This window comes from Gopherus evgoodei, chromosome 22 (genome assembly GCF_007399415.2).
Source record: "Gopherus evgoodei ecotype Sinaloan lineage chromosome 22, rGopEvg1_v1.p, whole genome shotgun sequence".
Classification (NCBI taxonomy): Eukaryota; Metazoa; Chordata; order Testudines; family Testudinidae; genus Gopherus; species Gopherus evgoodei.
Window position 1 is genome coordinate 290,160 of NC_044343.1, and position 26,630 is coordinate 316,789.

Sequence of the window (26,630 nt, forward strand, 5' to 3'; positions counted from 1 at the left end):
GAATAGTTCTAGCAAAGTTTTATTAGAGGAAGTTTTAAATATTACTTTAAATTAGCTATTAAGAATATATCTGAACAGCTATACAACAAATTAGAGAAAAGCTAAACTTTAGAGATTTCTTTGAAGTCTTTTTAAATAAGAATTAAAGCTCTTCCTTCTTCACAGTTATCCTGTTCAATTTAGCCTTTCCAGATTCTTTTCGCTTTTTGACCTTCCTGTTAAACCTTCCCCTAAAACGCTTTTCTTCTTTTGCCCTTTCCCTTTTCTTTTCTTCTTCAGTCTGTTTTATGTTCATTTTCTCTTCAGGGTCCTGAAGAAATAATGAAAAGGTCAGTTCACAGTAAATATCATTTTGGGTCCAATTCTGCCAGCCCTCTGTGTACTGAATTTACATTGAAGACAACAGGAGGGAGTTTGCCAATAGAGGAATTGCAAGGGCCTTTATTTTTAATGGGCATCTAAACTTCCTTACAAAACCATCTTTCCAAACTACACACATAGATTATACTTTAGCAGCAAATGGTTGTTGAACTATGAGTTGTTTTCTTAAAATGGAAGATCTGCTACAAGAATACAGGGGGCCAGATTCTGTCCCTGGCCCCTATAGAACTCTCCAGCAGCAAAAGGGGCTTCAACAGCCAGAGGGAAAACTGTCCTCAGGGCAGAAGTTGCATAGGGCTGACATGCTCTATGCTGCCCTCACCATAGCGGGCATGCTGGAAGCAGGAATAAACATGTGGAGGACAGGAGAAGGAGTGGCTGTAGTGTTCAGCATTATGGCTTTTCTGGGCTGCAGAGCAACCCATTTGCAGCCATTGGGAGGCTGTTGTAAGACTGCGCTGGCCACGGGCGGCAGCAGAATCAGGACATTTATTGCAGAAAGAACAAACCCTAAATTATTAGTAACTTAGGGCTAAAGTCTGACCTCAGTACAACCCTATAAAAGTCAATGGGATTGCAGGAGTGTACATGAATAATCGAATTATTATTATTGTAATTATTGAATCATAGATTACGTGCCTGGCACTGTTCTAGAAAAAAATAAATATCAAAGTAAGTTCCTTGGGGCTTTAAGCAACCTTTGTGGTCTCTTGACCCTAGGCTGCTCCAAGGGCCAGAGAGGCTCCTAAGAACAACCTGTTGGAGCTACTTTATTGCCGCAGCGCAGTCTTGATTATCTGCAGCACTATGTGCTCTGTGACCCTTTCCCCACCATACTCACTTCACCAGGGCTTCTGAGGGGGTCCACAGAAGGCAACCTTATGGCTAGGGTGACCAGATGTCCTGTTTTTAAAAAGAGACAGTCCCATTTTTTGGGACATTTTCTTATATGGGTGCCTATTATCCCCCACCCCTTGTCCCGTTCTTTCACAGTTGCTATCTGGTAACCCTGCTTATGGCTATCTTCCACAGTGTCTGAAGCAGGGGAATCCTTGCCTTGACTAGATACAGAGATTTTAGGACCCCTTTGTACTATTCCAGCCCTTTTACCTGCAAAAAGGGGTCAGAATGGGCAGGGTGGGGTGGGGAAGAGCTCATCCATTACCTTTGTTTCACCCCAGGTGTCATCTCCAAAGTCTTCTGCATATTGTTCATCATCTGTGATCAAGAAGTTATCAAAAATTGTTCCAGCTCTCACCTGCAATGGAAAACAAAAATCACATTTTATTTATGTTCCCTGTTCATAATTTTAATCTTATTCCTTTTTATTGGTTGTTACTTAATCAGGATGATATTACTGAATATTTTCCTGTACTCAGGGCCCCATGTATTCCTCAAAGTTGATGCAGAATTTGCTAAGGAATTCACCCTTGTTGCAGAACTATGCTCCAGAATCCAAGGCCTTGTCTTCAAGTTTAAACAAAATTTGTTGGTTTAGACCACAGTTCTAGTTAGGGCTGTCAAGCGATTTTAAAAAATTTATTAATCGCGACTAATCACGCTGTTAAACAACAATAGAATACCATTTATTTTAAATATTTTTGGATGCCTACTACATTTTCAAATATATTAATTTCAGTTACAACACAGAATACAAAATGTACAGTACTAACTTTATATTTATTTTTTAACAATTATTTGCACTGTAAAAAACAAAAAAATGTATTTTCAATTCACCTCAGACAAGTAGTGTAGTGCAATCTCCATCATGAAAGTTGAACTTACAAATGTTGAATTATGTACAAAAACCCCTGCATTTAAAAATAAGAATGTAAAACTTTAGAGCCTACAAGTCCATTCAGTCCTACTTCTTGGTCAGCCAATCACTCAGACAAACAAGGCTGGTTACAATTTGCAGGAGATAATGTTGCCTGCTTGTTGTTTACAATGTCACCTGAAAGTGAGAACAGGCATTCACATGGCACTGTTGTAGCTGGTGTTGCAAGATATTTATGTGCCAGATATGCTAAAGACTCACATGTCCCTTCATGCTTCAACCACCACTCTAGAAGACATGCTTCCATGCTGATGATGGGGTCTGCTTGATGCAAAGCAGTGCAGACTGACACATGTTCATTTTCATCATCTGAGTCAGATGCCACCAACAGAAGGCTTATTCTCTTTTTTGATGGTTTGGGTTCTGTAGTTTCCACATCAGAGTGTTGCTCTTTTAAGACTACTAAAAGCATGCTCCATACCTTGTCTCTCTCAGATTTTGGACAGCACTTCAGATTCTTAAACTTTGGGCCAAGTGCTGAGGCTATTTTTAGAAATCTCACATCGGTACCTTTGTTGCGTTTTGTCAAATCTGCTGTGAAAGTGTTTTTAAAGTGACCATGTGCTGAGTCATCATCCGAGACTGCTATAACATGAAATATATGCAGAATGCGGGTAAAACACAGCAGGAGACATACAATTCTTTCCCCAAGAAGTAAAGTCACAAATGTAATTGACGCATTTTTTTTAATGAGAATCATCAACATGTCCTCTGGAATGGTGGCCAAAGCATGAAGGGTCATATGAATGGTTAGCATATCTGGTATATAAATACCTTGCAATGCCGGCTACAAAAGTGCCATGTGAACGCCTGTTCTCACTTTCAGATGACATGGTAAATAAGAAGCCGGGAGCAGTATCTCCCGTCACTGTAAACAAACTTGTTTGTCTTAGCAATTGGCAGACTAAGAAGTAGGACTGAGTGGACTTGTAGGCTCTAAAGTTTACACTGTTTTGGTTTTGAGTGCAGTTACGTAAACAAAAAAAAATCTGCATTTGTAAGTTACACTTTCATGATAAAGAGATTGTACTTCAGTACTTGTATGAGGTGAATTGAAAAATATTTCTTTTGTTTATCATTTTTACAGTGCATATATTTGTAATAAAAAATAATAAAAAGTGAGCACTGTGCACTTTGTATTGTGTTGTGATTGAAATCTATATTGAAAATGTAGAAAACATCCAAAAATATTTAATACATTTCAATTGATATTCTATTGTTATAAGCATGTTTAATCGTGATTTTTTTAATCGTGATTAATTTTTTTGAGTTAATTGCGATTGACAACCCTAATTCTATTACTTGACTTGTCTACAATAGCTTAAGCCATGTTCAGGCATAGTTGTTAAAATGGATTAATTATACTGTCTGCGTAGAAGAGGTCCTCCTTGCTCCTGCCCTCCCGCTCTAGACTTTGCTTCTCAATCTTATGTTTATATGGATGTCCTAATTTTAAAATGTACATTGCAAACAGAGCATCTGCAGCTTCTACTGTGTTCAGCAGGAACTGAGGTTGCTCCATACCTCTGAAAATCAGGGCAATAATTTATACACCTCAGCTAGCTTTGTTTGTTTATCCTTCTCTTCTCCCTGTACTGTTTATATTATTACATTTTTTAAAATGAATATAGTAAATAAAAACACAATTAAACCTATATATTGCTTCTGCCTTGACGTCTGTATAAAAAAAGGTACTATATTCAATCAATATCTTTTTTATCAGATACAATCTGCTTAGAAAAAGTTCTCATTTACAAAGATGACTTGGCTGAGATGGTGCATTCACTGAAATATATAGTATAGTTATAGAAATAAACCCAATTATGTTAAAATGCCTTCACTTTGTCTCTCTTAATCTATTTAAGATAACTTGTAGTCTAGTATTATATAAAAATTAAATGAAGTGAATAAACAGCTGAGAAACAGAATGCTTAAGGACATGTTTCAGAGTAGCAGCCATGTTAGTCTGTATCCGCAAAAAGAACAGGAGTACTTGTGGCACCTTAGAGACTCAGACAAAAATGTTTTTAAGCAATGTCATGAACGGATAGCAAACTATCACTTTGATAGAGGTGATAAAAACACCCAGAAAAACAGAACAAATATTTTTGGATTGTGTAAGGCAAGGAAGGGGTGGCTGAACTGCAGCTTGTGAGACCTATGTGGCTCTTTTACAGTTAAAGTGCAGCTTGCGGAGGTCCCCCCCACTCATCTCCCCCTACCAGATCCTGGAGGCGGGGAGGTGAGCCCTCAGGGCTTCTGTCTTGCTGTGGGGCAGTGGGGCTAGGGGCTTCTACCCAATGGGGAGGGGCGTCTCAGGGCTTCAGACCTGTGGGAGACGCCTGCTGGGGCTCAGGACTTCAGCAGGAGCAGGGCAGAAGCCCCAAGACCTCACTTCCCACAAGGCTGAAGCCTCTAGGCCCACCACCCCACTGCAGGACAGAATCCCTGAGTCCTGGCAGACACATCTGGTTCTCGAGCTTCTGAGGATTATCGTATGCAGCTTGGAGGGTCAGTAAGTTTGGCCACCCCTGTTATATTTAAAAGAATGGAGCTCTTGAATAAAAGATTGAACTGTTTTAAACAAATATTCTGATTTCTTTTACCACTATCTATAAAAAATATACAGACATTTGTGACCAACTCTGCTCCTAGGCTAAAACCAAGTTATAAATCCTCAAAATTATTTTTAATACAAAACTTAATAAAACATTTGCTTTGTGAATGTGTAAAGACATGCACATACTTCATAACAGCATTTATGAAATTATCAGTTGAGTAGAACTGTTTATGTCCCTCATTTGTTGGTACATCTGGAGATAATTATGATTCAAACAAATGGCTAAAAATACCTATTGAAATGAGGGTATGTTAAAAACATAGGCATGATCTAACTCCCAGCTAAGTAGATGATGTTGTATATGGAAGGGCAGAACACACTGTTGCATAGTTAAGGACAAGAAGCTCTTTAATTTCCAGTTTCTGTAATAATTAAAAACAACTGTGTCACGGAGTGTGGGAGGGCACAAGGCCCTGCACCCCCTGCTTCCTGTGATTTACCATGACTCTCAGTCAGACAGTAAAGCAGAAGGTTTATTTGGACAACAGGAACACAGTTCAAGACAGATCTTGCAGACACAGACAGCAGGACCCCCTCTAGTTAGGTCCATCTCGGGCCCCCAGGGAGGCCACAGCCCCACTAGGAAGCCCAAGCCCCATTGGGGTGTCCCTCTGTATGTTCCAGCCAGCTTCAAAACTGAAAACCCACCTCCAGCTCCTCCTTCTCTGGGCTTTGTCTCTTTTCCGGGCCAGGTCACCTGATCTCTTTGTCTCCAACACCTTCAGCTGGCACCTTTGCAGAGGAGGTGCCCAGGCCATCAGTTGCTAGGAGACAGAGTGTCAGGCATTTAGGTACACTGGCCCTTTCTTCTGCAGCAACCATACACTCTTATCCCACCACCTGGATACTTAAGAACTGCATGGGGGAACCTGAGGCACCAACGCCATATTCAGAGAAAACATTAAGAACATTCCCAGTTCATCACTAACTGACCTGCCAAAGATCTAGTCCAATTATGCTAATGTTCTCATAGCTATAGATATTGAAGTCTGGTGAGTAGTTTGGATTTTCAATCTGTGGACAGGGCCAAACTCCTTTATAATTTGGGTTATCAATCTTCCTTGGTTTCCATTCACCCTGTAACAAACCACATTTTCTGAATACCATCACCAAAAGAATAGTCAACTTGAACATATTATACATAAATAGAATGATTTATACTCTGTATAGTGGATTCTTGATCATAGGAGGTTGCCATTCTCCATTTGTTGCATTATCCCAATCTTCAGGTTTTTCAGCACTAGTATCCAGAATGTATTCAGGTTCATCCCAATCCTTTAAAAATATCCAGAAGATAAAGGAAGTAAAATTATCTGGGCTTTATATTCCTACTATGAGGCAAGATGCCATATTGTTTCCCCAAACAATTCAGCTGTGAAAGATTTATCATATAATTTTAATAGAATAAACAGATGATCTCCTTTTCAGGGAAAGGAAACCCTTACATACTGACCAATTCAGCAAAGATCAAGGTGCTCTTTGCACAATCTGGACAAAAAGGGAAAACTAGAAAATATTAAAATTTATATTTAGAACCTTGATTTACTGTAAAAGTTTGGGGTGGCCTAGTGTAGTGTTAGGCAATGCCAAATCAGAGAGTTGGGTTCAATCTCTTGTCCTGGTCATTTGTGTCCTGAATTGTGTCCTGAAAGAAGTTGGGCTTGTTGGAAGGGGCTTTAGATTAAATCCTAACCTCATTATGCATGTTTACCCAATCTGAACCTCTGAAGATTGCTCATATAAATAGACTAACAGAGGGTTAATTGTTTTGGGCTGTAATTAACATGGTAAGGCAACTCACTGTAGGTCTAATCCAAAACACATTAAAGTCAATCTGATCCTCTCCTCATATAGGCAACCCTCATCATCTTGTCATGTAATTTTTAAACTGACAAGAAAATTTCAGTTACTAACATAGTGTATACATTTGAGGAATGGATGGGGCACTTTCTGTTAGCCTTCATAACAGGTCAACTTTGGTACAAAGATGTGCAGCAGTGGAGCTGGGTATCTTCCAATTTAGGGTCCTTGCAAAGCACTTCTGAGTTCAATAATCATATTTCCATGACATGCAGCTCCTATGCACAGAGAACACCTTGGCCCAGAAAAGTTTCTTCAGGTTCAATTTCACTGTGTACTAGAAGTAGCTCTACCTAATGATATGAACAGTAGTAACAAATCTGGGTTCAATTTGAATGAAATAATCAGATATTTCTGACATTTATGTACTTCCTCAAAAATACAGGACAGAGGAATATTCAGGAAAAAGAAACCACCTCAGGCTTGACATCATTTGGATCATCAATTTGGGGGACATCATCCCAATCCTTGGGTTTCTTTGCTGTAGGATCATTTATTTTCCTTGGTGGCAAGAAATTCCAATCATCTTCTAAGTTGCCCGATTCAATTATTTCATTATCAATTTTTACTTCATAAGTCTGATCTGGTCTTAAAATTAGTGTATATAAATGAGTGAATCCATCAACCTATACATTTTAAAGAAAAGAAGTTAAATGTTTAGAAGTATCGCTAAAACATGTAGCTTTTAGAACCAGTTTTGCATCAGAATCATATTACAGCAGAAAATTCATTATAAATAGGCTCAAACAAGAAAAACTCCCAAGGACTTTTATATTGGCTAAACATGAAAAGATATTTATACAAAAAGCAATCTACTTTGCCAGCAATCTTGTACGTTTCCCCTGCTATTTTTAAATGTGTGTTTGAATAAGAGCTTTCTCCCTTTATAGCCATTTCCTCATGCTTAGACCTGCAGTAAAGACATAACATTTTGTGAATGGCATCTTAAATCTTGCCTTTGAAATGACTGTTGTCATAAATTTGGCATTATGATTTGTTTGCAGGATTATACGAGATAAAAAAGTTTAATTAAAAATCTTTGTTCAAGTCACGAAATATATCTGATCATTTGAAAAAGCAGCAAGAGAAAAAGGTATCTGAGTCTACGTTTTAAATGTGAAACATCTGAACTTTTCCCCCCTTTGTGAAAGTCTCTGTCTTGACTCTAAACTAAAATGGCATGAAGGGGCAGGAGGGAAAGCTTTGAACTATTACTGCTTACTCTTCTGTGTGGCAGTCAGAGCAGGATTGATGGAGTCCAGAGTAAGCACTGTCTATCCTGGCTTGGCCATAGGAAGCGTTATAATATAAAGAGCATAAGGTGGATAGTGATGAAAAGGGTATATAAAACAAAAAACAACCACAAACAAACAAACAAACAAACAAAAAACCTTCCTAATTTATATCCCAGACAAAAACGAAGATGAGTTAAGGTTGAAAGTACATATCAGTAACTTATGGGTGAAAAACATTACAGCAGTGGTTCTCAAACTTTTGTACTGGTGACCCCTTTCACACAGCAAGCCTCTGATAGCAACCCCTTTATACATTAAAAACGCTTTAAAATATATTTAACACCATTATAAATGCAGGAGGCAAAGCAGGGTTTGGGACGGAGGCTGACAGCTCGCGACCCTCCCTGTAATAACCTCGTGACCCCCTGAGGGGTCCTGACCCCCAGTTTGAGAACCTCTGCATTACAGGGATGTTGTAACTATACCAAAAGCAGGGCCGGCTCCAGGCACCAGCACAGGACGCAGGTGCTTGGGGCGGCCAATGGAAAGGGGTGGCATGTCCAGGTCTTTGGTGGCAATTCAGCGGCAGGTCCCTCAGTCCCTCTCGGAGGAAAGGACTAGCCCCTGAATTGCCGCCAAAGAATGAAGCGGTGCAGTAGAGCAGCCACCGAAGTGCTGCTGACCGCGGCTTTTTTTTTTCCTTTCTTTCTTTCTCTTCGCTGCTTGGGGTGGCAAAAAACCTGGGGCCGGCCCTGACCAAAAGAAAGCATTACAAATCCAGGAAATTCAGTTAAGGAATTTAAATCAGAAATTCAAACATGTTAAACTAAGAAATGCACAATATAAGGTTCTAAAGCAGAGCTGCGGAACCGTCCTGCCCTGCCCCATAGCTCCTGGCCCAGGAGGCTAGCCCCCAGCCCCTCCCCTGCTGTTCCCCCTCCCCCACAGCCTCAGCTCACTCCAGCACAGCTGCAGAGCCTGGCCTGACCTGATGCTCTGTGCTGTGTGGTGGCAGCGGCTGTAGTGTCACCAGTGCTCCAGGCAGCGCGGTAAGGGGGCAAGGAGCAGGGGGGGTTGGATAGAGGGCAGGGGACTTTGGGGTGGTGGTTGGGGGCAGGAGTGTGACTAGGTGTCTGGAGGCAAGGAACAGGGAATTTAATGGGAACAGAGATACTGAGGGGGGCGGATGGGGCGACAGAGGTTTGAGGGGCAGTCAGGGGATAGGAAGAAGGGGTGGTTGGATGGGGCAGGGATCCCAGGAGGGCTGTCAGGAATGAAAGGAGGGGTTGGATGGGGCGGTGGGGGTCCAGGGGCAGTCAGGGGACAGGGAGCATGTGTGTGTGTGTGGATGGGGCAGGGGTCCTACGGGGACTGCAGGGAACAGGGGGGGTTGGAGTCCCGGGGGGTAGATAGGAGGTGGGGACCAGGCCACTACCACCACCCCCAACCAGCTCTCCATAGAATTTATGAAACCTGATGCGGCCCTCAGTCCAAAAAGTTTGCTCACCCGTTATAAAGCAACCTGAAGTCTGCCCTGTAGTGATGCCATGTGATAACCATATAACGAGTAAATCATTGTAATGTTTGTAGTCCCAAATTAGATTAAATTTTTTTTTAAGACTTTAGATTTTTTTTCATATAAGTCATACTGTACCCCTTTCAGGAGTCTGATTTGTCCTGCATACCCCAAGTTTCACTTCACTTAAAAGCTACAGGGGGCGTGCGAAGCTAAGATACATGCTTCAGCCTCCACTGAGGCTTGGGCTGAAGAATATAATTTAGCTTTGCAGGGCTGCCTGTGGCATTGCCCTGCCTGCCACCCCCTAATGCCAGCCCTGCACTTGCAAGCCCCCTAAACCTGTCCTATGACTCCCCTGGGGGGGTCACCATCCCTCGGGCTGCAAAACATTGATCTAGATGAGCTGATGTACCCCCTGGAAGACCTCTGTGTACTCCTTGGGAGACATGCACCCCTGGTCGAGAACCACTGATATAAGTGATGTAAGTTTGGAAGAACATATTTATCAAACAAAAAAAAAAAGAGGTTGAATCCCTGCTTTAAATGCAAAATGGAACTCAAACTTAACTATTGAGTTGTAACTAGTGCCTCCATAATGTGTTTAATGTGACAGATTTTAAAATTATTATTTAGTGCCTCCTTAAATCTATCTAAATGCAGCTATTAGGTGAACTTTAACTTGAAATTCCTGAAATTAGTTAATAATCTTTAAAACTTTTATATTCTAGCACTCACCTTGCATCTGATTCGTTTCTTCATTGGATGTGGTTTACTCTTGTAATTTAAAATAACATGGACTTTCTTTGTTTCAGATCCACAAATATCTGGTCCTACAAAAAAATTCATACTGTCTATTGTTAACTTCTTTATACATATACAGTTTGCTTATCTCTTGTCTTTCTCTCCCTCCCCTTTTTTTTTTAAAACTGCCAATAGACAGCCCTCAATTCTACATGCCACTTGACGGATTCCCATTTTTGCTTGCATTGCTTCTCTTCCAATCTCTAGACTTGCCTCAAAAAAAAAAAAGTCTGACTTTACTAACCAAACATGGTTTTAGGGCTTGATTCTCCTGCAGTCCTAATACAGGCAAAGATCATATAGAAATCCACTAACACCTGCAGTTACCCATAGCTTATATCATATGACATATTGATAGAACTATCATTGTGCCAGACTGGCTATTCAGCTGATAAGTCTTTGGACCAAAGTTTACTTTGAGATACACAAGTCCAATTCCCAGTGACTTAATGGGAGTTACATGTGAATATATGAGGGCAAATTTTGGACCATCATTGGGATTATCAAAAGCCCTATGACTGAAATAATCTTACTGGACCTTTGGCTTAATTCTAAAAACACTCTAAACACTTTCATTTGTGTCCCTTAATCAGTTAAGAATGTTAAATCATTTCTAATTTCAGTTGTATTTTGACAATTCATGCTTAAAAATATCTGAACCACAGAGATGCTGAATTGCTGATCAGTCACAGGATTTTTATTTTATTAGGAAAGTCTTGTATTAAATCTTTTGCTGTACCAGTTCTAGATCTGTCTTTGAAGAACTGTGCAGCTATTGTGACAATATTTTAGCAATGCACATGTAACTAAACTCACCAAACATAATGTAATACTGTGAATCTCCACTCATATTTTTCTGATCCAAGTTTGAGGAAAAGATCTTAATATATCCACCACCACAATCTATCTTCTGCTCATGTTTTACTGTGTACTGAATGACCAGAGATCTTCCTTTATTGCTAAATGGTTTAAATCGTGATGAAATGGCATAAAATTTAGAATTTTCGCTAGTTTGCAGACCTATAAAGACATTAATATTTGCATATAGTAACACAATGCTTATGTTTTGTTTTCATCTGCTCTTATTAAAATCATAAATTTTAATTATATTTGAATAAGAATGCAGGACATCTCTGTAAAGGCAAATAAATTAATATTGATTCAAAAATCTATCAACTGGATGGGTGCAAAAACTCATGGATTCAGCTTTCTTCATTTAAATTGAAAGTAGGGGACAAATTCTCCTGTCATTTACACTGTTATAAATTCAAAGTAACTCTGTGGCACTAAACTTACTTTGGCTTTACAATAGTGTAATCAACAGTGGAATTTAGCCTTATCATTTTTCTCACCAAACTAATGCTAGATGTATTAAAAATCAGCCAATTTTAAACATTGACAAAACATCACATGCAAAAAAATGACTTAACTAGACAGTTTTAAATGAAATCACAAAAACCAGGTAGCACTTATGTGAATTAATAATTTGTGTAAAAAACAAACAGGAGAACATGTTTTTAATTTGTATCATAAGTGATCCATAAACATGAGGAAATCTTTGAGGGGGTCAGCAAACGGGGAGAAAGGTGATCCAGTGGATATAGTGTACTTGGACTTTCAGAAAACCTTTGACATGGTCTCTCCCTCACCATAGGCTCTTAAGCAAACTAAGTAGTCATGATATAAGAGGGAAGGTTCTCTCGTTGATCAGTACTGGTTAAAATATAAAAAAATAAAGGGTAGGAAAAACAGTTTCACATTGAAAAGTGGTAAACAGCAGGGTCCCCCAAAGATCTGAACTGGGACCAGTGCTGTTCAATGTATTCATAAGTGATTTGGAGAAAGGGGCAAACAGTGAGGTGGCAAAATTTGCCAACGATACAAAATGACTCAAGAGAGTTAGGTCCCAAGCTGGGTGTGAAGAATTACAGAGGAATCTCATAAAACTGGTTGTGACTGGGCCACAAAATGGCAGATGAAATTTAATGTTGATAAATCGAAAGTAATGCACATGGAAAAAAATAATCCTAACTAACAGTACATACAAAATGATGGGGTCTAAATTAGCTGTTACCACTGAAGAGAGATCATGGAGTCATTGTTGATTGTTTGCTGACATCTGCTCAACATGCAGCGGCCATCAAAAAAGCTAACAGAATATTAGGAACCGTTAGAAAAGAGATAGATATAAGATAGAAAATATAACACCACTATATAAATCCATGGTGTGCCCACATCTTGAATACTGTGCACGCAGTTCTGGTCACCGAATCTCAAAAAAGACATATTAGAACTGGAAAAAGTACAAGAATAGCAACAAAAATACTTAGGGGTATGGAACAGCTTCCATATGAGGAGAGATTAAAAAGACTGGGACTCTTCAGGTTAGAAAAGAGATGACAAAGGAGAGATGTAATAAAGGTCTATAAAGTCACGAATGGTAAAGAAAAAGTGAATAAGGAAGTGTTATTTACCCCTTCACATACCACAAGAACCAGGGATCATCCTATTAAATTAATAGGCAACAAACAAGGAAGTACTGCTTCACACAATACAGAGTCAACCTGTGGAACTCATTGTCAGTGGATGTTGTGAAGGCCAAAACTGTAACTGGGTTAAAAAAAAGAATTCGATAAATTCATGTAGGATAGGTACATTAATGGCAATTAGCCAAGATGGTCGGGGATACAACCCCATACTTTTGGTTTTCCTAAACCTGTGACTGCCAGACAGGGGATGTATCTTTCAGTAAATTGTCTTGTTCATTCCCTTTGAAGCATGTGGCACTGGTCACTGTCAGAAAACAGGATATTGGGCTAGACGGACCCTTGTTCTGACCCAATATGTCCATTCTTATGTTTTCCTTCTATGGTACCTATCTTAAATGTTTCTGTCATTCCAGTATGTAAGCACTTTATGGATTTCACATAAGCCTTATAATGTCTTATATGAAACTCCTCAGTTTTATTTATGAAATCTCTAAATGTGCCGAGAATGCATGTGGGTTTATATTTCTTATTATTTTTATTTATGTATATTACCGGAGGACCTATGAACCCTAGTCATGGATCAGGATCCCATTGTGCTAGGTGCTGTACAAACAAAGGAAAAATGATGGTCCATGCCCCGAAAAGCTTACAATCTAAATATAAGTGCAGAGACAACAGATGGCTACAAATAGAGGAATACAAGGAAACAAGGAGACAATACTGGTCAGCATGATAGGCAATGGTATCAACACACCCGCAGCCTACTGTCAAGTTTTGTGTAGGCATCACAATAAAGGAGAGTTTTGAGGAGGGTTTTTAATGCAGATAATGAGGTGGCTTTGCAGATGTTTATACAAGCACCTCCCAAGTGTGAGGGGGAGCATGGGAGAAAACACAAACATGTTATTTAAACATTTAACAAGTGGGCAATGGATGCTAGCATCATGGACCAATCAGAAGTAAGAATCAACAGCTTGATAGTAAATGAGATGACAGGTAGAGCGAATACAGAATGTGCAGGGGCTGGAAAGTGAAAACAAGCAATTTCTTATATTTGATGTGACTGAGATAAGGAGCCAGTGGAAGGACGTGAAGAGATGGTTGACATGGTCAAAACAATGGAGTAATAACATTATCTTTATTGCAGCTTTCTGAATGGATATGAGCAGGGCAACACTGCATTTGTTAAGGAAGTTGCAGTAATCAAGACGCAAGATGAGAGCTTAGACAAGAGTTTTATCTGTGTGAATGTATTTGAGCTATATTATGCAGAAAAAAAATCAGTAAGATTTAGCTTGGATGTGAAGACCTACAGAAAGATCCATACAGAAGATGACCTCCAGGTCAGGGGCCAGAGTGAGCAACAGACAGGATGCTGTCACCATCCACAGTGATCAAGAAAGGAGTTAGAAGGAATGGCTTGGATGAAAGATTAGGAGCTTTGCTTTAGTCATGTTGAGCTTGAGCTGATATCTAGACATTGACAAGGAGATGTCAGAGAAACAGACTGATATTTTAGTTTGTACAGGAGATAAAGATGGAGTAGAGAAGTAGATCTCAGAGTCACCAGATGTAGTTGAATTTATGTTTGCAGATAAGGTTACTCAAAGATAAGGTGTAGTGAAGAAGACCCAGGGCAGAGCCCTGTGGAACCCCCACATAAAGTTGGAAGGTGAATGAGGAGGATCATCTGAAGGACACAATGAAGAAAGAGATCAGAGAGGTAGGAAGACAACCAGGAGAAGACAGAGTCATGGAAGCCAAAAGAGGATAAGATTTCAAGACCATGTCAATTTTTAACAATGTATGCAGTCCTAACAACACATTTTAAATGAAATGCACAAACCTTTATCTCTGACTGCATCTCCATAAAACTTCCCAGCTGTTAATCTAAATTTCCCATAATCTGATTTATATTGAGAATTCATCCATCTGTCTTGCCATTTAACTGTTAAACAATATTAAATATTAGTAGTCTGATACCAATAGAAAAATGTAGGCCACTAAATAAATTAAAATGACACAGACAAGGTCTTTTTCAAATTTTAAAAATCTTTTTGAAACATATTGTTATATACAAAAACGCCTCAGAAGTTTGAAAATGAAATCTGTTCCCTTACTCATTATTACCTTTTGTTATTATAGAGTAAATGAATCAGAATTATAGGACTGGAAGGGACCTCAAGAGGTCATGTAATCCAGTCCCCTGCACTCATGGCAGAAGAGTAATGGACTGTTCACACTCATTTTTTTTAAAAAACATTTATTTCAGGAAAAGAAAGGTAAAACTACTTATAAAGAATTGAGTGAAATTTTGAAAGCAAAAAGTGGGGGCAAATTCTGATAGGCCCCCACTATCCAGAGGTAAAAGTGTCTTCAGCAACTTCTCAAAGGGCCAGAAGTGGCAGATCTGGACTCCCAGTGAAGTGGATCTGAACTGAAAACAGCAGAATACAGTGAGATGTATTCAAGACAGGAGGCTGCTTAATAGGGTGGTGTGGGACACAAGTTTGCTGTCTCTAATCTGGAGCCAGTACAATATGCAATAACACCTATGCAATAACCCCTTCAGACTCCGTATGCTGAGAAGGGCTGAACTGAGTTACCTATTTATCCAGGACCTCTCCCAGAGTCCCAGACTCTTCCCACATCCCCTGGGAATCACTCCTTTGTAAAAACATCTCCCCAACCTGGGGTTCTCCATTCACCCAACAGGAATTGCATCCCCAACTCTCAAGGCCTTAGAAATTCCCCACCCTGGACATCCCCTTTAATTAGGTTTGGCAGGTGTCCAGTTTTCAACCAAAATGCCCAGTAGAAAGAGGACCCTGGCAGCTCTGGTCACCACTGCTGACTGGGCCATTAGAAGTCCAGTCAGCAGTGCAAAGGCAGCCTCCCTGCCTACCCTGGCCCCACAGAGTTCCCAGAAGTGGCCAGCATGTTCCTGCGACCCCTAGCTGCAAGAGCGATCAGGAAATCTCTGCACACTGCCTTCATCCCGAGCACTGGCTCCGCACCTCCCATTGGCTGGGAATTGCGGCCAATCGGAGCTGTAGGGGTGGCACCTGAGGGTACAAGCAGCACACACTGCGCAAAGCCTCCCGCTCACCCCGTACCCCAGAGTCAGACATGCCATCTGCTTCCAAGGGTAGCATGGAGCCAGGGCAGGCAGAGAGCCTGCCTTAGCCCTGCTGCACTGACCAGGAGTCACCTGAGGTAAGCGCCACCCGGCTGGAGCCCAAACTCCCTCCCTCATCCCCAACCCCCTGTCCCAGCCATGAGCCCATTCCCGCACACCAACACCCTTGGCACCAGCACAGACCCACCTCCTGCCCCTAAACTCCTAATCCCTGGCCTCAAACCAGAGTCCATCCCCCCAGACAGGTCCCTCACCCTCTCCTGCACCCAGTCTGAAGCCCCCTCACGCACATTGAACCCCCTCATTTCTGGCCCCACGCTGGAACCTTCACCCCTTCCCACACACCAACCTCCTGCCCCAGCCCAGTGAGAGTGAGTGAGGGTTGAGGAGAGCAAGTGACGGGGGGCGGGTGAACTGAGTGGGGTTGGGGCATCAGGGTTCAGTTTTGTTTGATTAGAAAATTGGCAACCCTACCCTTAATCTCTCTTGGATACTCCCTTTCCCCTCAGGAGTCACATACCACAGTGACGTGTGGGCATCAATAGGCACTTTCCCACTGACCCTACCCCACACAGGATCATCTCCACCTGTCAACTCAACCTCTTGGTCACACTCCCCCCGTTCCCTCTCCGATCTCTCCCCTCCTCGTCACCTCCATCCATAAACTGCTCCCGGAAATACACGACAGCGCGGGCGGCGCTGAGCGCTGCCCAGAAAAGCAGGGCGCGGGTCAACGGCCCCATGTCTAGACCGATTCCGCTCTCCCCCTGCAGGGAAACAGTATTCACCCGCGCAGCCCGGGAACAGCTGTAACCAAACCCAACCCCGGCGCCTGCCCTCGAGCTTCACCACGGAGTCACAGTTGACTGGTCCTTGCCTCGCGCTTCACGCCAGTGCAGGCGCTAATTGGTCCAAATCCTCACGTCGACTAGGGCGCTGTTTGGTTCGTATTCTCGCGCCTCAGAGTGGAGAGGGCTCTGATTGGTTTAGAGCCGTGACGGCGCGCGGGCGGACTATCCGACTCCTCCTGCCGGTCCGGCCCGCCCACTCCAGGACGTGATGTGTGTTGTGACTTGTGGTCTGTGCCGGCCCACAGGCCTTAGCCCCGCAGAGAAGGCTTTGTGATTGGTTCTCGTTGGGCGATGAAAGGTCGTTGCTAAGGTAGAGGCGCCAGCGGGCGGGCTGGCCGTCCAGGGCCAATCAGGGGTCGGCATACGGGGGTTGGTGTTGCTGGGATGCCGAAGAAACAAGAGAAAGACTCGAGTCCGGCGCTGTGTCCCTGGCCGGGCCGCTGAGGCGCGCGGAGCCCACCCCGCCCTCTAGGGCAGGGACTCAGCCCGGGGAGCCCGGAGACTCGGTGCCGCCTCCAGCAGCCTGGCCACCTTCTCTCGGGGCAGCCCGTTCCCGGCCGCCCCGAGGGAAGGTCCCGACGGCGGCGCGGGGCAGCGCTGCGCTCACTCCACCTCAGCCCTCGGGCAGGACGGGTTCCTGCGGGCGGCAGGTGAGATCCAGGCCCCAGCGCTGGGTGGCCTGTGTGGTGTGCAGGGGAGGGACTGAGCGCTGGGTCGCTGTCACGTCAGGCTTAGTGGTGCCCATTATTTTCACGATGGAAGCGCCTAGATCCCACAAGAGCAGGGACCCGTTGCTGTAGGTAGTGTCGTAGGTCCACATAGTAAGAGACCAGTCCCTGCCGTGAAAAGATTACAGTTGAAATAAAGACAGGCCCAGGGTGTAGGAAGAAAAGACCGGTATCCACATTTTACCCATGGAAAATGGGAGCAGAGAAAGATGAAATGTCTTGTCTAAGGTCATGCAGGAAATCAGTGGTAGATCTCCTATAGTCCAGTAGTGCCTGATCAACAAGGGATCATCTTCCTTTTGTAATTCTTCCACAGGGACACATGGATTCTCCCCATAAAAAACTCACTAGGGCCCCTACTGACTCTTACAGTGACCTTTCTATAGGCAACACAGAAATGGGGGAAACTGACAAAAACAAAGACCTTAAAAGGAAGAGCCTCCTGGAAACTCAGTTTAGTCACATCAGATTCCTAAAGAAAAAGCAGCATGGACAAAGAAACCAGCTGAACCAGAATATTAGGGCTGTGCAGGAGGGGAACAAGCATGTTGCAAAAAAACCTCTGGATACAACCTCACAGGTGAGGTCAAGTGCCATTCTGAGAAAGCTAGCACAGATAGAAAGCAAGATCATGACCCAAAAGGTACAGATGGATTTTTCTGATACTGAGCTGGACCTGAAGATTTCGGATGAAGAGAACTTATCAGCTAGATCCAGCCTGGAGGAGAGTGCAAGAGGTAGCAGGTATCTGAAGAAAAATGACACAGTCAAGGAAAATGTAACATTGAGTAAAGTCCATTTCAAGGGAAAAGATAGCTGCCAGACAACAAAAAACAAAGTGCCAATTAGAAAACAACTTAGTCTAGATAGTGATGAAGAGGAAATGAGACAATTACTAGGGAGCTCTTTGGAGTTTTCCAGTGAAAATGAGAACCAGAAGGATGTCATCAATTTTTCTAAACCTGATGGAAAGGTAACAACTTTACTGGGTTAGACATTGTTATTTACATTTAATGAAATTACACGTTAAAATGGCAGATCACTTTATAGAAAATTAACACACTGTAACAACTTAATTTCTAGTATTTGTAATCTACTTTTATAAGATGAGAGCTAATGTTAATTGACATACTTATTCTATGTAGCATTCTGAATGGTTATTCATTATCATCAATATAGTGTATTTTTACTTTTTACTTTTAGTGAAAGTAAAAATTTAGTAAACCTTTTAGTAAAGGTTGAAAATAGGTAAAGTAATGACAAATCTCTTTTTTGTCAAGCTATTCATGAAGTCCAAGATGAAGAGTCCACCGAGAACATCTTTTCCACCCAAAAACCAGTCTTCTTCGACAAATCTATTTAGTGCTCCTTCGCTACTTGGCAGAAGTTGTCAGAAAAGAACCTCTGATAGAATTAATCCACAAACTCCCTCTCCACCAAGTGGAAATTTGCCAAGACTAACTAGTATGTCTTTTCAATCACCAACTCCACTAAAAGACAGCATTGCAGAGACCGCTTCACTTAGAATGAACCATATCAAACAAAGTCAGGTGTCCTTGTCTGAAAGGAGTGAAATCAAGTCTTTGGATGAGTTGTTTTCAAAAGCAGCAGATACAGAAGATGCAACCAGTGAAAGTTCTAATGGTGAGTTTTTCTAAGTTCATTTTACATTTCTGCTTATGTTCTGAATAGACTTCATGTAATCCATGGACACAAACTAAATTAGAGCTCATCATATTCAACAAACTTATCCTGCAGAACTCTAGATCCTGTCAAAGGGATTGAAATTTGCCCTGAGCAATATTTTTCTAATGTAATTTAAATCTTTTTTCCCCCCTTCATTTTTGATAGAGTGTAGGACCTTGCTTCCTTCAGCCAATTGGATGGCATCTCTCTCTTTGTCTGTAACACGATACCTTTTTAATACTGCATTTGATCAGTTCAGAATTTCAGAGAATGTTCTAGGCACCAATGGGCAGAAATCCTATTGATTTTAGTGAAAATTAGGAAACTATAGGTGGGAAATGGGAGACACATGTTGTCCCTTTCGTCTGGTTAAGAGACCCAGCAGCTTCAACCACTTCTGTAATTGTCTATAGATCAAAAAACCAGTTGATAGCCGCCATTGATATCTTCCAGCATAACAATATCCCCCATCTCAGCTCTGCCCAATCTCCTAGTTCTCTCTTAAAAGTTGACATCCTAGATGACTTACTTCTTTTCTTTCTTTTGGGAGATAAGAATGATAGGGAACAATGGGGTTGCACCCAGAGCCCCTAGCATGGGTGGGGGGAGTGAGGAACCCTGGCACCAGGATGAATGGGGATGCACACAGAGACCTTGGCAGGTGGGGAAATGGGGGACAGTAGTATAGGGAGGGGATGTGGGAGGCACACAGAGTGGAATAGGGGGCCTGGATGGAAGGGAAAAATAAGGGGTCCACAGAGACCCTGGCATTGGATGACGAAAGAATGGGAGAGAGGAATGAGGGAACACACAGAGTCTCTGGCATAGTAGGAAAGAGCACGCAGCATCCCGGGCACGAGAGAGGGAGGATTGCAGAGTGCCCTTGAAACAAAGTGGGATGAGAGAGAGACATAGGAAGCTTGTGGGGGGAATGGAGGAATGCAAGAAGTCCCTGGTGCGTGCAACGACCTGTGTCTATAGAAGAAATAAAGTGTGTGACTTCTATCTTAATGATATGAACAAGTGAGGAAAGCTTGGCTATAATCATGTTAAAATAGATCATAGCTCACAGACACGCTTGTGGAAGCAAATGGAATCTAGTTTAAGCCTTATCTGCACTGCAGAATTAAACTGTTACTGAGCACAGTTGTCAGCGACTGGTAAAGATGCAAGTCTAGACAAGCACAGTTTACAGTGGTGAACCCAGTTTGTCCATGTCTGCATTTGCAACTTCATGCTTAGCTCTGGTTCGGCTCAAATAATTGCTGACAATTGCATTTAAGAAATCGGGATTATGGTTCAAGCTGCACTATCACTATGGATTGGAGTCGTAACAGTGACTTACCTTGAACTTTGTTTCAGTGATATATTGCTGATGGCAATACAGTAAAAGTTATATTGCCTTCATTGAGGCTATGCTGCACTTTACAAACAGAAGTTATGTCTTGCACATTCATTGCCCCATGCAGCAAAAGACTATTAGTATCTCCAGGTTAAATGGAGGAAAAGAAGACACAATGAGCTTGTGACTTGTCCATACTCTTACAACAATTACAAAGTAGAGCTAAGAATAGAACCTAGGAATTCTGAGATTTAGTCCCCTGTTCTAAACATCAGACCACAGTACCATTCTGACCAGTCTTATGGAACTTTTTAAAATAGCTTTCATATACCATCACTAGACATTAAACAAGAGAATCTGCATGCATTATGAGTCCAGTTGATTTAACTTTAATCCAGCTTGGATTTTCTCTTAAAAACAACAACAAAAAAAACCCCTCCAATTCAAGAAAATTATATTATTAGAAAAGACCTTAATAGGTAGGGCATGGAGGGTCCGAAGTAAACACCACTTAAAACTTTCTTGGTCTGTATAAGTGAATATTTAAATCAGGAAAACAGTATTGAATGTATGGCCTTTTCTCCTTTAAAGGGATATGTAAGGTAACTTTCCTGCTCTGATACCAGGTGACCATTTGTCATTCAATTGCAGACTTCAGATTAAATATTTTGAGCATTGATGATTTGGCTCCAAATGTTTCTGGTGATAGAGAAGCATTAAAACAAATGGTAAGTAGTAAATCCTTACGTTATCTAGGAGAGTTTGTATTCATGTGTTAAATGAAGATGGATGTTTTGAAGGGAACAGCTTCCATTTTACCTTCTAATAATCTGTGTAGACCTATTATATAGAAAGCAAATTGATCAGATGTACACTGTCTGAGATTATATTCACTAGGTTTTAAATGTCCTTTAGCAGATTACATATTATCTGTTAGTTACACTTACCTAATATTTCAAGGGAATGTTACTATTTCCTATTAAGTCTGGTCAAAGGATGCAGCAACCAATAAGTAATATTTTATAAGTGATCTGTACTGTAGTACAACATTGTACAAATATAACTGAAACACTTTCCAGCTTGCATTGCCGAGACCCCACTCATGGAATTTTTTTTTAAACAGGAGACAGATATTCAAATGGCTAAAAAATCAGACAAGGACTCAGAACCAAATGTGTTTCCTGTGAATAATGACCAAACCCCCCTTAAAATGGTGAGTGTCTTAACTAGGACTAATGCTGCTTCTGACAATGATATGGAAGGGGAAATCATGACTGAAGCTGAAATCTCTGAGTTTTTAAGTGGAATTTCTACAGACTATCTTAGCGTTAGACAAGTGTTTCCTGGACCTGAGGAGAGCACTGTTAATTCAGAATATTCTGAAGACTTTGAAAAATCTCTGTCTTTACCAGTATCTGAGACTACAGACAGAAGATCCTTGTCTGAAATGTCAGTGGGGCATTCTAACAGCTCTGTGTATTCCAGAAAAGACCTTTCTCCCTCACTCTCATCACCTCAATCTAAGAAAAAATGGCATGAGACAGTAAGCAGAGTAACTGTGAAAGAGATGGCTGTGCAGACAACTGCTTCTCCATTCACCTATCACTGGTCAAAGAGTAAGTTCACGTTGATTTAAAGTTTTGGGATTTCTAGGATTCAAGTGCTAATCCTAAACAGTTGTCTAAACTCTATATTAATAGATTCCAAGGCCAGAAGGGACAATTGTGATCATATAGTCTGAGCTGTGGTATAACATAGGGCATAGAGTTTCCCCAAAATAATTCCTAGAGCAGATCATTTAGAAAAACATCCCATCTTGATTTAAACATTGCCAGTGATGGAGAATCTACCACAACCTCAGGTAGATTGTTCCAATGGTTATGTACTCTCACTGTTAAAATTATGCCTTATTTCCAGTTTGAATTTGCCTAGCTATAGTTCTTAGTTCAGGTACTATATCCTGAATTAATCAAAAAAATCCTTTTTAATCTGTCACAATATTCATTCAGCCATTTGTACAAAAGATAGTACCATTACCAGATAGTACAGCTCATCAACTCCAACTGTTGTTGCTAACGGGCATCAGAAGGATGGGATTGACTTCCTTGAGGGGCACTGGAACCTACACAGGCCTTAGTAAGACAGTGGAGATTGGAATAATACCCAGATGTCCTCAAATGGGATTAACAACTGAGGTATGAAATAAACATATTGCTAAAGCGACCCTACCAATGTAGAACCCTTTACGCTGCATTTATTTCTTAGTGGAAAGTCAGACTCCTGATTTTTTTTTTACTGCTTCTGCAGGTAGCTGTTTCCAATCCATGACTGTCCTCTTCTTTAAAAGTAAAAAGCACCAGTGGCTTTTGCCATTCAGGCCCTGAATTAAATGCTTCTAGATCTGATTCTCCTAATATTCACTGTCTAGCTCTGAAGTTAAGCATAAACTAGACTTTCTGGGGAGAGTGTGTTGGTAAATTTTTTTTTTAAGTATATTTTCATGTTTTTACATGTTTAGCATTGGTGTCACCACCTATTGCTTTCCTCTCCCGTTCATATCTTTCATTGTGGAGGGAGCTATTCAGGAAGATCTTACCTCGACATACAGATATTTGCCATCTAAGGAATTAAAGAATCAACCCAATAAACCCTTACTCTGGCTTGAAGAAAGATTCTGGGCCAGTTTTGCAATTGGCAGGTATAATTTTACCCCTAACAAAATGAGTTGGTTTGGATGGCCATGAGGAAATGTTGTGCCAGGTGAATGGGAAGGCATGTAGCAAAGCTCAATGGTGGGACAAGTTCTTCAGTTGCCACTTGTTTCCCCTTGCTACTTGTTTCTGATGCCTACTTGAACAGGTGGTTTAGCTGGGGTCAAGGAGGAACCTGCCCAAGAATGGTCGAGGGTAGCTAGGGCTTTTCAGGAGGCATGAGACAATAGAACTAGGCAGGTACATCTGAAAACAACTATTCTGCACTGAGGTACTTGAGCATTTCCCTATGCTATTCCTAGGGTTAGAAGCTTTCTGTAAAATGGTGATTTCCCACACCATGGCAAATAATGGGCTGATATCTCAAATAAGCAGCATAACATGACTAGTGGTCTTCAGCATCTATGTTGACTGGTACAAGTCTCTGGTTAAAGCTGTGCACAAATTCTACACAGACTTCTTAAAAAGCAGAATGCTGCATACTTCTAGTTCTGAAATATTTTATCAAAAACATTAATACTAAGATTCTGTCCTATACATAGAGGATGGCACAGCAATCCTTGGCCCAGCTGTAAGATGCAGTTATATTGATCCAGTACTTATTGCCAGTCATGTTGTCACCATGGATGCCCTGGAAGGTATTGTAAAAGCAAGAAGCTAATACTCATTCTGTTGTCCTTGTACTTTACTTGTAATGTGAACTGCAAACAGTGAATCCTGAACACCACAAAGCACTTGTTCTCTTTTCTCCGGCTTGTAGCCTTAACAGGGTATAGTCCCGCAGTGTTTGCTTTGAATGACATGTTAAAACAGCACTTGATACTGACCCAGCACTTTGTGGAGACGATCCGCCATCTTCATTTATCGCTTGTGGAGTCATTGGAGAATGAGACATTTCAATATCACACACTGGCAGAAGCGAAGGAGGTAAGGAGTGTTGTCTAGAGCAGCAGTTCTCAATATGAAGAAGGAGGGTGGGCCTGAGGCCCACTGGGGGCTGTGAGCAGGTTTCAGGATCAGCCAAAATAAATCAGAGAACAGGGCTGGCATTAGAGTTACTGTTGCCTAAAGCAGAGAGCTGAAGCCCAAGCAACATAGTAGCTTCATGCGGCGTGGGGTCCCGGGAAATTGCCCTGCTTGCTAACACCAGCCCTGGCTTTTAATCTGCTGGATATGCAGAAAAACAGTTGTTGGACAGGTGAGCTGTGGAGTTTAATAGCATGTTGGGGGGAGAAAGAAAAAGGTTGAGAATGCCAGTCTGGAGCAGAAGACAGTTCATATGTTCTATAGACTGGGTATAGACAAGAGCATAATGTTTATGGAAGAGATTCTCCTTTTTCCCCTGCAACAGTGTGCAGCAAAGAAATAGCTGTTTCCAGTACCATTTGTTTCCCCATTAGATTAACAAGTAGAGTTTACTTAGCTGTTATACTATCTAGATTAGACAAAGTTTGAATTTGTAGGAATAGTTACATTGCTTACCAAAAGCTTAAACACATTTAAGTGGCAGGTGGTTATCTAGCAACTCAAAACTCACTCTTTACCATAGATCAGGTCCTACCGTATCCATAGCATACATCTTGGAAGAACCAATTTTCTCCCACTAATTTAAGGCCTGGTACTAATCTTTAACTGGTAGGCAGCCTTGACCCATTGGATCCTGCAGAGAACTCTCTGTCTGGCTCCTTTTGCCAGAACCCAACCAGGCCATCTTATACATGCATATTGCAACTAAAAAGTCTGGTAAAAACTGTTAAGATTGTAAAGTGAAGCACTCAGGTTAGGAATGCCAGAATTAAGGCTACTCCTGTAACTTCAGTTCAGGCCATTTGTGCATAAGCATTATGCTCTTTGATTACATTTTTTCCATGAGACTCCTGCTTCAATCAGTGCACAGAATAGACAGTACTCACTGAACTCACTAGCGTGTTTTTTTTTAATCATTATTGAATGTGTGGTCCCAGGTTTTATTTACTACCCACCATCTAAAACCTGAATATTAATCTTCCTTATGATCCTCTCTGCAGTGCTCACCACCCTAGTAGCTGAATGCTTTAAAACATTAATTTTTCAAAACAGCTCTGAGAGGCAAGGTGATATTTATCTTTTTTACATAGCAGGAATGGAAACATTCTGAATTGTCCGCTAATTTTGGGTGCCCAATTTACAATACCAAGAGCCTGATTTTTTTTTTTTTTTGAGTATTTCATGTTACATTCAGTGCACATCTCCCACTGACATCACTTGTAGCTGAGTGTGCTCAGCATTCCTGTAATTCATATCCCAGCTGTCTCAAGTTGGATAAGGAACACAGTTAAACCAAAACAGATGGTTTAAGTGACATGCCCAAAACCACACAAGAACTCTGAAAGACAGGGCACCATTTGACTGCCTTAACCATGTGACAACTGCAAAAAGGCTAATCTTCCTCGTTCACTACACTCCTTCCACTTTGTGCAATAAATGAGGCACAGGGTCTCAGAACAGCTGCATTCAGTACAGAGCTCTGCCTAATTCAATGCACAGGTTGGACAGTGCTCAGGGAATGGGATGGGAAAGCTGTAGAAAAATGTGTAATTAAAGATTTTAATGCATATGTACAATGGGGTGAATTAAGGTTCCACAGGCACCCCCAATTTCAGCTCTTCCTAACTGGTTGCAAAATCAAGCACTTTAAAAGCTCAGTCAGAACACTATGAAGTGCTAGATGGATGCTATACAGATTAATAATTCCTACTCCAAAGAGCTTACATACAAACTTCTTGATCACCGCTCCCTCCTCTCCACTCAAACACACAAGAAAGAGGCCTCCTCTGCCACACTCCACCAGCTTGGATAGAGACCACAGCTTCTGTTGCTAGTATAGAAAGGCACAAGTGTCGAGGCAAACTTATCTTATTTTCAGCATTGATCGAGCATTTAAGTATTAACCAACCTTTTGTTACGTTGCAGTACATCAAGAGTCACAAATCCCCACCTCTGACAATTGAGCAAGTATTAGAAGAAGTTCAGAAAATGAAAGAGCAGTAGCAGGAATTGCTTCGACCTTACCATAATGAATAACCGTATTTACTTTCATAAATGGGATTTTCAGCCACAAGTCTCAAACTGAAATAAGATTTTCAACTGTTGTAGAAAAGGCAGATACTGAGTTAATTTTGTATGTGGTGCAAATTCATGCCATCTGTAAACTTTATCCTTATGTACATGCTGTTCAGAAACAGGAAAGTAGCCTATCACTACAGAAAATGTCTTAGTTTTAATTACGTACATGTCTTCATGGGCAAGTTAGACTTAAATGTGCTAAGAAAGAAACAGCACATTAAATCTAGCAAGCAGAGAAACAAAGGATTATATGTAGTGTTTGTTGCATTATAAATCAGAACTTGACTTGCATATTTAACATAGCGGTGATATGGTTAAAAGCAAAC

At 41.3% G+C, this 26,630-nt stretch overlaps 2 protein-coding genes across 2 annotated transcripts; one reads left to right on the top strand and one right to left on the bottom strand.

Moving 5' to 3' along the window:
- On the bottom strand, nucleotides 1-17,552 carry CALR3 (calreticulin 3). The gene is given in 11 exon segments (XM_030540450.1): nucleotides 1-310; nucleotides 1,547-1,639; nucleotides 5,772-5,915; nucleotides 6,000-6,113; nucleotides 7,115-7,324; nucleotides 10,188-10,282; nucleotides 11,070-11,273; nucleotides 14,589-14,690; nucleotides 16,534-16,642; nucleotides 16,644-16,688; nucleotides 17,457-17,552. Coding segments are annotated over 11 exon segments (1,380 nt in total). The 3' UTR covers nucleotides 1-142.
- C22H19orf44 (chromosome 22 C19orf44 homolog) lies at nucleotides 16,949-26,619 on the top strand. Its single transcript, XM_030540073.1, has 8 exons — nucleotides 16,949-17,042; nucleotides 17,777-18,433; nucleotides 18,741-19,104; nucleotides 21,140-21,216; nucleotides 21,612-22,104; nucleotides 23,742-23,837; nucleotides 23,960-24,126; nucleotides 26,152-26,619. The coding sequence occupies exons 2-8, from the start codon at nucleotides 17,783-17,785 to the stop codon at nucleotides 26,227-26,229; spliced, it is 1,926 nt and encodes a 641-aa protein (XP_030395933.1). The 5' UTR covers nucleotides 16,949-17,042; nucleotides 17,777-17,782; the 3' UTR covers nucleotides 26,230-26,619.
- Nucleotides 26,620-26,630: the final 11 nt, after the last annotated feature.

Excerpts from the sequence above, each read along its gene's own strand:
- C22H19orf44 (XM_030540073.1), top strand. The coding sequence starts at position 17,783 with ATGGATTCTCCCCATAAAAAACTCACTAGGGCCCCTACTGACTCTTAC. Across the intron at positions 18,434-18,740 it reads TTTCTAAACCTGATGGAAAG|CTATTCATGAAGTCCAAGAT; the intron begins GTAACAACTTTA and ends TTTTTTGTCAAG. Across the intron at positions 21,217-21,611 it reads GAGAAGCATTAAAACAAATG|GAGACAGATATTCAAATGGC; the intron begins GTAAGTAGTAAA and ends TTTTTTAAACAG.